The following is a 13,492-nucleotide window of genomic DNA, read 5'->3' as shown; positions in this document are numbered from 1 at the left end:
GCCACAGAGACAGGGAGGCAGACCTGGACGGTGGACTTCCAGCACTGAGCTGGGATGGAAGAAAACAGATCCTTCTCTGAGCAGTTCTGAAGCCCGGCCTTTGCTCCTGGGAATCGTCCACCATGTTTGGACTCTCTGATAGACGTGGAAAACCCAAGGACAAAGACAACAGGATTAGTAGGACCTCATGCTGGACCCACTCACTTGGGACAGCGCGCGCCACCTCACATCTCCAAGTGGTCTATTGATGCAGTCAGCCTCAACACAGCCTGCTCATGAGTGTTGCCTGGGCTGCTTTATAGACCATGGGAGCCCAGGCAGTCAGAGGCAGCCAAAAAAAAAAGGATAAGAAAGAAAGATAAAAATCTGCATAATATATTTACAAAAGAAAGTTTTCTCAAACTTCACTAGGGAAGATAGTTGGAAGCAAATGACACAACAATGAAATGAAATTTGAAAAGAATCACCTGGGGTTTTGTAGTTTGGGGTGCAGACAGAGGAGCCTGAAGGTCATCGCATTACCAGCAGACTGAAGACCAAGAACAGAGAGAAGATCCAGAAGAGAAGCAGTTCCAAGGGTGCACTGACCTGAGATCCACCGGTGAGATCTCTATCCCAGGATTGATCACAGCTCACTTCTGGATAACAGCTTGTAAGACAGATTTCTCAAGGAGTCAGCAAAGAGCGGTGAATAAAAATTGAAGTTACTTAACTCAAAAATGAACTCATATCGAGGTTGCATGTTGCTTCCTACTTAGCACACCTCAGCCATGTGTCTATCCATAGCTCCTCCTTTCCCTTCAGCAACAAGGACATGGTATAATCTCACCATGGTAGAGGTGCCCGGCTAATCAGGACACTTTGTACATTTCTATTTCCCCCTGATCTATACTGTGTTCGCACTGACCTGACCATCCAGATCACACACTTGATGTAATATCACAGATTTTAGTAGAATTATTCCTTAGGCACAGCTTTGAAGCATGTTATCAGTAAATAATTTAGTCTATCAGAGAAGGAAGAAAAGTATGCTAACAGTAAATACTTATTCTATCAGCAAAGGAAAGAAAGCTTGTAGGGTGGATAATTTAAGAAGACCCAGGAGTGTCTTTCATAACCTATGGTGGGACACAAATGGATGAAGCGTGGAGAAATAAAAGAGAGAGCAGGAATAAGTGCTTCAAGACAGAGCTACAGGGGCAAGCACGTCAGTGAGGCATAGAACATGTGCAGACGAAGCATGTGGCTGCAGTGAGGATTGACTGCTCACATTAATTGTTTTAAAAACAAGTCAAATTTCCCTCATTTAATATACTTTAAGGCACATTTTTTTCTGTGCTCTAACCTAGATTAAATATATTATTGCTATTTTGAATATACCCTTGGCATCCCATTTGAAGAACCAAAGTTCTGTGGAGAAGTAGACTTAGAGGAGATTCAGATCACGAATGGCGAGGGGAAAGAATGAGAGAGACTGTGAGAAACACGCGGATCTGCTGTGTCGGCCTCCATGCAGGAGGCCAAAGGCCAAACCGAGGCTAAAAATGAGCTAGAGGTGTCTGAGATGGAGTTAACCCAATCACAGACATTTAAAAGGAAGAAGTCGCCATTCAGAACTGCTAAAACAAAGTGATGTGTGACTGAAAAACTTAAATTGAGTATTTTCCAAGAATTGTTTTTGTTCTTTTTTTTTCTGTCAGGAAAAAAATAATTCTCCAGGAGGACCCCCTAGTGGGGACCATTGGGTGATTAAGCAATGAGTGATCTGAATTAAAACTAAATTCACTGCCATCGTGTCAATTTAAACACAAAATAAACACTCCCCATGTGGGTCTCAAAACAGCTGGTTATTGGGACAGAAACCCAGATACTGTTCCTTTCAAGCTAATGACCCTGTGTCGAAAAGCCAAACAAGTAACCTATATTGACTACTTCATCACATTCAAAGTGGAGAAGTGGTCAAGAGATCTGTCTTAACGATTGTGGAGACAAGTCCGAGTACTGGAAGAAATGAATTTATGACTTGACCTCTGGCTGGATCTTGCATCATTTTCAGAAACAGTAACTCATTAACTCCAAACTGGCACAGAGGAACTCATTCCCTGGGGACTACCCAAAGAACACAGGGAATAAACGTGGAAATACACTCACTGGGTCCCAAGCTGGTAAGGCAGTTGTAAATGATTCCCTTCCCTCTAGGGAGAGAGGGAGTGGATGTAATCCCTCATGGCTCCCTCTGAATCATCCCTGTGTCTCTGGAGAGTGAGTTGGATTCACCTGATGAGAGAAGAGGCCCTTGCTCTCAAAACACAAAATCATGATGAAGTTCAGTTAGTATTCTGTAGCAGGGCGCGGTTAGATGCTTTGGGGGCAAGACTACACCCCACCTTCTAGGCTCTCCCTTCTTTTTGGTGACATACATTCTGAGTCCTAGACAATTTTCGAAGAAATGCCTGGAGACAGCAGGGCTGTAAGTAAAATAGCTTATTTCCTAAGACGGCGACCGCAGGTGGGAGATGGAGAGGGGGTGGGACAGCCACCACTGCCTGTAGGATCAGTGACAAATGTCTTTCCTTGGAACATCAGCTCCTGACACAGGCCTATCCTCATCGTCAGGCCCAGAATCTCAGGGTCGCTTCTCCCGGTGTGACCACCATGAACAGGTTTTAGAAAAGACAAGATGACGCGGAAAGCATTTTCTGGCTGTAATGGACGCACTGGCTGCTTTATTCCGGTTGTTTGCATTCTCTTCCACAAGTCTAGCTTGTGGTCTCCCTTACTGCAAGTGTCAAAAAACTAGATTTTTCTCCTCAAACTCTAAACCCATATAAGTTTAGTGGCATTTATTTTTTCACATTTGCCCCTTAGGTCATTTTCCAGTCAAGAGTAATGAGACGTAGAATATGTAAGCCCAGTCCATGTGGCCCACAATCAGATGGCAGCCTGACCACCTCTCCGAATCCACTGACCCCTCCGTCCCACTTTCGGGCACAGGTCCTCGTCAGGCAGGGCTGATTGTACCATTTCCACATGGACCAAGGCTGGCATCATGCAGCTCTTCTTTCATCCTGTCCACTGAAGTCATTCTTAGATGAGACCTTAATCTGGAGTGACACTCCTCACTGTGGTATCGTGACAGTGGTCTCACCCCAGGTCTTTGTAGAGGGAAAGAAAATGCTCTGACACGCGAACCCTAAATACTAGCTGTGTCCTTTGTCACTCTACGGATTTACCACATTCTCAGGTCTCGCAACTCACACAGCCAACAATTATTTTTCATGATAAGGCTTTTGCCTCATAACTTTTTCTATGTAATGGCATGTGTGATTGGTGCTGAGCGTTACACACAGACTATGTGGTCTGGATGTTGTTCACATCTGATGAAATGAAAAGACTGTTATACTGCACAGAGTATTGGCAAACTTGATTCATGTCCTATATGAATACTTCATTCTAGACTGTTAGTTTATAAATGTCTTTTTCCTAGAAATTTCTTTTAAAAGTATGTCACTTATGAAATCCTTTATCCCGGATTCATCTCACAGTGAGTGTTCTGGGATGAGTCATAGTATTCTAGTGCTGAGGGTGGTCCTCCAAGGGTTCTGAAGCACCCAAGGTTTGTTTTGAAGCAGCCTGGGTATGGAGGGATACTTACGAACAAATCACTGAGGGAGCTCACCTGGGGCCTCCCAGACTGCCCCCCTCATTCCCTGCACAAACCCAGACTGTCCCCTGCACCCCACCACTGCCTTCGACCGTCACCCTCAGCTGCTTGGGCCACATGTGTGTCTGCAGAGACTGACTCGGGGTTAGCTCCATCCCTTGAGAGACAAGCCTTCTAAATCCGTTCCTTCGTTTTCCATCATTACTCTCCTTCCCTGCCATTTATAGCTAATGGGACTATTTTAAAAATACTGCCTGAAAATACATGATTTGTCCTGAAGGACGCAGGATTCTGGCTTTGGAGTTTGTCTTTCTGTTCTTTCATGGGGGGCAATGATTCACATAATTTGGGCTGCATCACTAAGTGCTTGTTCCTTTCTGTAACTGAATTCATTAAACTTGCATTTTCTAGAAAAGAAGCATTTCCAATCGATAAACCTGTACACTGGGCATTTAGGTACATCCACAATAAGTTAACACTACACCACCTGGTTCTACATTAATGATCAGAAAACAAAAGGCACGAAATATGCTTCTCCCCACGAGAAAGATCCTTTCCTTGACTTCGAAACTTTGGGATTTTGCTTTTCTGTGGTCTCACTTACAATTTGGTGGATGCTCCAATAAACTTCATACTGATATAAAACACAGATGATTTGAAATATCCTCTCCACAAACACACAAACACAACAATTAATTGTTGGAAGTCAACTCCAACTCGTGGTACTGCATATTCTTCTTTACCGAGTAGAACTGTACTTAGCAGGGTTTCACTGACTAACATTTTGAAGCGGACCATCATGTCAGTCTTCTATAATGTATCTGGGTAGACTCTCAAGCTTCTAATTTTAACCAATAATGAATCTTGATCTTTCCTGTACCAAACAAAGTCCATTGCCTTGGTGTTAATATGTATTGGTACGGACACCACAGGACAAAGCACAACTGCATGCCTAGAGTTTCCAATACTGTACATCTTTCTGAAAACTGACTACTTCCTCTTTCTCCTGAGGACTCCTGAAGGTTCACACTACAGCATTTTGATTGGTGGTGGAGAACCTAATCACTGTGCCAGCTGAACAACATGTTCTGTACCACAACTGCTTAAAATTGTGCCTGTCTAAGCAGAAGTAAAATTGGAATTCCAATTTCCTCTTTCCTTTGAAGGGCTAACCCATTCTCAAATATGCAGTTCCCCTGTGAAACACTGGAAAATCCCTCAGAATCCAGATTCCTTGTGAAACTCAGTGAGTGTTAATCCTCCAGTAAAGTAGTAATTGTATGCAATTACCGCATTCGCTAACTTTAAAGATTTTTATAAATGGGAATAATCCCCACCGCACCCCCTCTGGCAATCAATCAGGCTTATAAAAATCAGGCAAAGGTTCTTGCACAACCTATTCTGTAAGCAAGGCAGAGTTGGACATAGTACTCACTGGAAACACTAGTGGGAAAGCTTTCACATTTAACTTGCAGACTTTCCCCACATGTTTACAAAATCCCAGAAAGACCTATGTGTGTAAATGTGTTTGTGCTTGAAAACGTCAGTGGATTCATAGTCATGTCACATTTACTTCACGTGGAAAGACAGGTTCAGGCCATTTGTTGTAGGGCTGAATGGTGTCCTGTGTCATGGGGGAAGCAAATATATTTAACCCAAGTGATGATTGGAATCTTATATTAGTTCCCAATCTTTAATGCTATAAATAAGAAGGGAAAGAGTATTTCCAGACCGTTGCTCCCTCAGTTGACATCTACTGCCTTCCTTTCCCAGAATGCACCACAGTCACAGAGATCCCCATGCACAACAGGAAGAATACATGCCTGCTCCATCTGGTACATCCTCACGATGCTCCTCTGCTTGGCTTCCTTGTTGCAGCCACTCTGCCAGTCCTTCTCCTTGACGGCCTTCCTCTCTTCAGCTGCCCCTCCATTGACCAGGAATGAGCTCCTTTGCCAGGGACAAGTCTCTTCCCTTAGCATGTCCAAAGTAGGTGAGCATAAGCCTTTTTCCATCCTCACCCTTAGAATATGCTAGCTGTAATTTTCTAAGGCAGATGTGTTTGCTGATCACTTTTTCTTCAGTCTTCCTTATTCAATCTTATTCAACGCCCATCATTCACATGCATATGAGGCTATTGAAAGTGCCATGATGTGGCTCAGGGACAAGTTAGTCCTCAAAGTAAAGTCTCTGTTCTTCAGTACTCTAAAGAGGTCTCGTGAAACAGATTTATACAATGCAACTCATCTTTTGATCCTTGGCTGCTGCTACCATGAGCATTGATTGTAGCTCCAACAAGACAAAATCCATGACAGCGTCATCTTTTTCGACGGTATCATGATATTACCTATCGGTCCAGTTGTGAGGATTTGATCTTCTTGACACTGTGTCCTAATTCATACTGAAGACTGCAGTCCTTGAGCTTACTCTTCAAGTGCTTCGAGTCCTGCTCCCTTTCCGCACGCAAGGTTGTGCCGTCTAAGCATTGCAGGTTGTTAGCAAACCTTCCTCCAGTCCTGATGCCACATTCTTCTTCATCTAATCGAACCTTTCTGATTATTTGCTCAGTATACAGCAATTCGTTTGAATTAGTATATTGAGAGGATATAACTCTGTCCAATATAGTGAAGAAAAACAAAGTATCTGTCAGAGCAGAACCTACTATCAGCCCTGAGACTTTTCTTCATGGGTGCTCATCCATAAAAGGGGGAATGCCACCAGAGGACAACTATCTGTCTCGGTGTAATTGCTGTTACTGTGAAGGAGCTTCCCTCCTTAGACTTCATATATTGACGGCTGCAGAAAGGCCATCATGTTTCCCCCTGAGATCATATGTGCACATGTGATCATTGTTTGTACCCAAGAATGCTCCCCCGTGCGGGCTGAGGCCAGTGAAACTCTCCGAGCAAATCACATACTGGAAATGGAGAGCCTGCACCAGAAGATGGTTCCACAGGCTACTAGTCAGCTCTTTAAAAGATGCTGCTGGAAGTTTTCGAGACATTGAATGTGAAGAAGTTACTGAGAAGGGATTTCAAATCTGCACACAGTGGTGGAGAGGAAAGAGAACCTCGGAGCTAAGTGGCCGAGCCATAGGGACAGGGAGCATGACCATCCCTTATCTTGGACCAAGAAGGCAGGAGAGCTGAGAAAAAGGCAGTGTCTGCGAGGGGAGGTTTGTGGGAATCATTTCTCCCCTACTTACAGCGATAATCACGATGGGTTATAGATGAGGCTTTATATTCCTATAAAGTGTTACAGGGTCTGAAACTCACAAGGGAAGTTTTACCATGATTCCATCACTGTGAGTCAGGACCAACTGCCTGGCAGTGCGTTTTGGCTCCGTGTTCTGAAAGGGAATCCTCATGTTTGAACTCTCAGAAACAATGTGTGTATGTGTGTGTGTTGTTCTGTTTACATATAGTATATATAATAGTGTGTGCTACCCTGTTATAGTACAATGTATTTCATTATGTGCAACACAAATATTATAACATTGTCAATATGAAAAACAATCATGCCCCATATGACATCCATTTGAGCAATGCAAGCTACATCCTGGTCCCAGCTCCCACAAGGCCTATTTTGTTAAACGTTTGAGACAAATGCAGTGGGTTTTCATAACAGAATCAATACTATTTTTACTGAATTGTTATATTGAAGCTGTTTTTCTACATCTGCAAGCATCTTTTTATGCTTTTCTCTACAGCAAGGTCATGAGAATACAAAGACCAATATTTAATCTACAAATTAATGATGCCTAACTGGTCCAATTGACATAGAAATTTGAGTTACAGCCAAATTTAAAAATAGGGCTCATTTGTAATTTGGGGAATACCTGTATACTGTGGTGCTCACACAATGTCGAAATCACAAGGTAGCCTATTTTACAGAATACATCATGGACCTTATATAACTTTCTACTGTGTATGTATGAAGAGATTAAAAATGCTGGTGGAAAAATCAAATGAAAAGTTAATGGCGTTTTTCCCATCAGCATTTTAAAGCCTCCTGATATGCTGCTTTTGTTAGATGCTTTCTGATCTGTCTGACTCAGAGCAACCCTGTGTCATACAGAACCAAACCCTTCCTGGTCCGGCCCCATCCGCACAATGTGTACTTGATCCCACTATTAGATCAATGACTCAACTTCACAGGCCTCCGCTCTTGCCCTGACCTGACTAGCCATTGTGCCTTTCTCTAACTGGTCCCTCCGGATAACATGTCCGAAGTACTGGAGAAAAGTGTCCCCATTCTCACATCTAGGGAGCATTCTGGGGGTACCTGCTCCAAGATGGATTTGTTTGCAAGCCCATGATATATTCAACGTTCTACACAAACACCACAATTCAAGTGCATCAATTCTTGTCTAATCTTCCTTATGATGTCCGGAGTTCACAGGTGTTAGAGGAGATTGAAAATACCATGGCTTGTGTCAGATGAACGTATTCCCCCAAGTAATAGTATTGTAGTATTGCTCCTTAAAACTTTACATAGGTTTTTTTGTTTGCTGTTTTTTTGGCAACATTCACCCAACACAGTATGTCATTTGATTTCTTGACTGCAACTTCTATGAACTTTGATTGTAGGCCCAACTAAAATTAAATCCTTGAAAATTCATTCTTTTTTCCATTTTTATGATGTTGTTTATGAATCCAGTCGTGAGGATTGTTGTTGTCTTGATGTTGAGGTGTAATCCATCCTGAAGGGTGCGTTCTTGGGTCTTCATCACTAAGTGCCTCAGGACTTCTTGTCTTCGAGTGTGCAGTTTGTCAAGTGCTCATTGAGGATTGCCTTCCTCCAGTCCTGAGGCCACATTCTTCTTTCTATAGTCCAGCTTCTCAGAGGATTTTCTCAGCATACAAACTGTAAAAAATATGAGATAAGGATAGAGCCTTGATGAACATCTTTTCTGAGTTTAAATGATTCATTGTCCCCTGGTTCTGTTGGGACACTGCCTTTTGGTCTCCGATCAGGTTCCACAGGACCATGTTAAAGGCTTCTACAATTCCCTTCTTCAATATTATCTATAGCTTGTTATAATTCAAACAGTCAAATGCCTTTACATTATCAATAAAACACAAGTAAGCACCTTTTGGTATTCTCAGCTTTCAGCCAAGCTCTATGTGACACCAGCCATGATATTCTTGACTCCATGTCCTCTGCTGAATCCAGCACGATTTTTTGGCAGCTGCATGTTGGTTTTATTGTTGCAAGTCTTTTTTCAAATTACGTTCAGCTAACTTGACTTGCAGATAATATCAATGATATTGTTTGATAATTTCCATAATCTGTTGGATCATTTTCTTTAGAAGGGGCACATATTCGGACCTCTTGAGTTAGGTGGTCATAAAATTCTCTTCCATATATTTTTGGTTTACTTCCAAATTTCTTTGTTTTGATAGCATTACAGAAACATACAGAAGAGCCTACATAATGTTTCTATAATTTCATTGAACAAAGATGATTTTTCTTCATTTTGATGGGAATACTGAGTTAGTTTAATAATATATCTAAAAATAAAATAACCCAAACTCAGAACCCTGCCATTCAGTCAATGTCTATAGGATGAGATAGAACTGTCCTTATGAGTTGCGGAGACTCTAATCATTCTGTTTGTAGAAAGCCCTGTCTTCTTCCTTCAGAGTACTTGGTGGTTTTGAACCTCAGGCACTCTGGTGGCAGACCAACTTGTAACCACTATGGGGCCATGACACTTTTTATCTAAAAGAGACAATTCTAAAAAAATAAAATAAAGAAAATCCATGTACAATGATTCATTTGTAAATATTCTTTTTTCATGACTCCTTTTTATATTGTGCACCTTGGATAGCTCTTCAGCTCCGACCTTCCTGTTGCAGCCCTGGCCCCATCCGTTTGAGCCGCATGAGCATGGGGGACAACCAGACCTGGATCTCAGAGATCACCTTACTGGGGTTCCACGTGGACCCCTCAGTGGAATACTTCTTCTTTGGGCTCTTCTCCTTGTGCTATGCTTTAACCCTGCTTGGAAATGGGGCTATTGTGGGGCTCATCTGCCTGGATCCCTGACTGCACACTCCCATGTACTTCTTCATCTCGCATCTGGCAGTTGTGGACATGTCCTATGCCTCCAACAACGTCCCCAAGATGCTGGTGAACCTTCTGAGCAAGAAAAGAACCATCCTCTTTGTCCCTTGCATCATGCAGACCTTGTTCTGTCTGGCTTTCGGCGTGGCTGAATGTCTTCTCCTGATGGTGATGTCCTACGACCGCTATGTGGCCATCTGCCATCCCCTCAGATACTCGGTCATCATGAGCTGGAGGCTTTGCATTACCCTGGCAGTGACCTCCTGGATACTTAGCTTTCTCTTCTCTCTGGTTCATATCATTCTCATCCTTAGGTTACCTTTCTGTGGACCTCATGAGATCAACCACTTCTTCTGTGAACTCTTGTCCATTCTCAAGCTGGCTTGTGCTGACCCATGGCTCAACCTATTGGTCATCTTTGTTGCTTGTGTGTTTTCATTATTGGGGCCCCTCTGCCTGGTTCTGGTCTCCTACACCCGCATCCTCATTGCCATCATAAGGATCCAGTCCGGGGATGGACGCAAGAAGGCCTTCTCCACCTGCTCCTCCCATCTCTGTGTGGTTGGGCTCTTCTTCGGCAGTGCCATCGTCATGTACATGGCCCCCAAATCCAGCCACCCTGAGGAGCAGCAGAAGGTCCTTTTCCTATTTTACTGTCTGTTTAACCCCATGGTGAACCCCCTGATCTACAGCCTGCGGAACGCAGAGGTGAAGGGCGCCCTGCGGAGTGTGCTGTGCAAGGAGAGCTCGACGTGACACATATCAGAGTCTTGTGGGGGCTTTCTCCATGGGACATGGACATTGCAATTTTTTATCATGTGCTGGAATAAATTCCACCTTAAATGTAACGTTCCTGACCCAAACATTAAGAACTTGAATTAGAGTGATTTTAAGGGGAAAAAAAATACCGCTATAACATTGAGTTTAGCATTGGTTCTTTGAGAAGACACAAGAAGTAACAAGTCTGAATCATTTCCTGGTCAACACATGAGACTCTAGAGGCCTTCTGGTCTCTGTTGTAACAAATATATGAGGGCAAGAGGAGCCACAGAATGTGTTCATAGATGAGTGTTGCTGCGTTCCAATAAAACTATACTGACAAAGGAAAAGCTGGCCAGATTGAGGCCTTGAGTCGTTATTTACTGATTCTTCATTTGCATCTGAAAGCTCATGCAGTTTCACTTGATACCAACGTCGAGTCCAATCCTTGTTGTGCCCAGAGACCACGCTGTGACTGGATCGCTTGAGAGGAAAACCTTGGAGGGCATTTGAGGACCACTCCCGAGTGATCCTCTGCTTCTTTGACAAGTCCTAAAACACATGTTGTCTTAAACGTTGGACTGCAAATACCAGTGCCTGTTTCATCATCATTAGAAGCTCAGAGCAGTTTCCAGGCTGTTCATCAATAATTTAACTTGAGACTTAGGAATGAGAGCCATGGAGATGATAAATTAGGGCTTCAGCATTCCAGTAGATGCAAGCACAGAAACCTCTTGTATTTATTGGTTTTGCTAATGTTGAACTAACTAGTATCTTGGGTTTTGCTAATTTCTAAAAGTTTGCAGCTTAATTATTAGGAGTACTTTACTATTGTATGTTGAATGAATCTTATCTTTTATTATCTGTTTTGAGAACTACTCTCCATATGGTGGAAACTATAATTGCAAAATTCCATCTGGAGGTAGATACTTTTGCAATACATCGTTTTCTTTCTCAATATGCAGGAATTATTGCAATTTGGAGTTATCATAATATCACATGTAACATTCTTGACCCCAAAAGATGTATCTTTTTTCAACTAAAGGAAAGTTTTATGTAGACAATAGCTTAGGAGAATCTTAGAGCTGAGAATTTCACTGAAATTCAGAGCCGACATTGTCTTTACTTTCAATCATTTCAGGACACTTGTATGTAGTGTGCCTGACTTTTCTGACATGTAATAAGGTGTGTTGTTTTCTTCTCCATTTCTGGTTCCACTGAGCCCATATTAAGATGAACACAAAAACTTCCAACCTTCAAACACTCCACATCTATCTGCCAGTTTTCCAGTTTCTACAAAATATCCCATTAATGCATTTCTGTGATATTTCTGATTTTTAACATTAAAATATATCTTCTCATAAAAAGATTTGGAATGTCCCCACTATCACATTTTAAAAATACATATAATTTGAAAATTAAGAATGCAGAAATTCAGAAATATAAAATTAGTTTGAAATTGTAAACATCAGGGTATGACAACTCCCTAATCTCTTACAGAAAAAAAAGTATTATCTCAAAGAAAATCATTTTTAAAATATCACTGACAATATGAGTGCTATTGAGAAGTGCTGTGAAGAAATGGATGTTTCCTAGGTACCAGAAAGAATAGGGTCTGAGGTCTCCAAGGCTTGTCTTCAAACAGACTCTCATCTAACTGAGGTGTCCACCGAGTCCACATGGAAGAAGCACGCCAGCCTGTGTGATCCAAGGATTGTAAATGATAAAATCCACATCTGAAGGAGGAAATTGTATCACAGCCTACAGGGTGAGCATCTGATTTTCAGAAGGCTATGGATGACAGTGGAAACCTGAAATTCATTTGCTGGGTCCCCACATGGGTTAAGCCTCTGGTGAATCCCCTGCGAACTGAGTTGAGAGATGTGAATTGTCTTGTTATCGTAACAGAGAGCGTTGTAAAGCATATTAGGGCAGAAATAGGTTAAAATATACTACTTTATCATTTGATCTCCCTTTTGACCCATTTTAAAGTTGTTGCGCTTTTAATACTTTCTACTTTATTTTCGATAGAGGTTTTTTCCCCTCTGTTTTGTCTAGTCATAATTGCTTTTGTTTTCAAATCTTGTTTTTGTTTTGTATGATTTCCCTATATGAAATTCAAGATAGGTAAAACTATAGAGATAGTAACTGGATTAATAATAACCTAGGGGCACAGCAGGAAAGTTTGGGGGTAATGGACAGCTGAAAAATGAGTATGACAGAAAATGTTGTGAAATTGCTCATTGTGATGATTATTCAACTCTTCTTCTGATGATTTAATGATTAAATTGTACAATATGTGAGGTATATGCCAATAAAACTATTCAAATGGATCATTTATATATTTTTTCCTGTTAAGGGGACTTTGTGGTTGTGGGTGGTGGTCAATATTTTAAATTCAAAAGTGAATTTTTAGTTATTTATTATTACAATACTTTTCTAGAATGCTAATTTATTGTTTTGCTATTATTTTATTATATCTTTCAATTTTCTTTTCTTCATCCTTTTGTTCTTTTGCTATACATTTATTGAGCATCTAGCTCATCAATATTCATACCTATTTTTATGTATATCTAGTCTTTACTGTTTTTCATGGTAATCATGCTTTTTCCCATTACTCATATTTGTCAAGTTTCAGACATCTTCTCATCTTCCTTGTTTTACATGTACTTAGACTTTGGTTCTCAACTGTTGTCTTCTAGGTTTTTGCCATTTTTCTTTGTATTTTCTGACTCATATCTTTTTTTTCTCTTTTGAGAAGGTCATCTATCTCATATCACAATATCAGTGATTTAATTGAATTGTTATTCTCTTTTAATTTTGATTATGCCATTTGTGTGATGCTTATTTTAACCATAATATGTTATGTTTTACCTATTACCATTATTTCCACTTAGTCTTCTTTAAAAAAAAAATTATTAGGGGCTCATACAACTGTTATCGCAAACCATACACACATCAATTGTGTAAAGCGCATTTGTACATCATTCTCAAAACATT

At 41.3% G+C, this 13,492-nt stretch overlaps 1 protein-coding gene across 1 annotated transcript; it reads left to right on the top strand.

Moving 5' to 3' along the window:
* Nucleotides 1-9,556: 9,556 nt before the first annotated feature.
* LOC101638843 (olfactory receptor 2A14-like) lies at nucleotides 9,557-10,489 on the top strand. Its single transcript, XM_013007571.1, is given in 1 exon segment — nucleotides 9,557-10,489. A coding segment is annotated over 1 exon segment (933 nt).
* Nucleotides 10,490-13,492: the final 3,003 nt, after the last annotated feature.

Source organism: Echinops telfairi, unplaced genomic scaffold, assembly GCF_000313985.2.
Source record: "Echinops telfairi isolate 266 unplaced genomic scaffold, ASM31398v2 ScPeMD7_23;HRSCAF=83, whole genome shotgun sequence".
NCBI lineage: Eukaryota > Metazoa > Chordata > Mammalia > Afrosoricida > Tenrecidae > Echinops > Echinops telfairi.
This window is presented reverse-complemented; position numbering and strand designations above follow the sequence as displayed.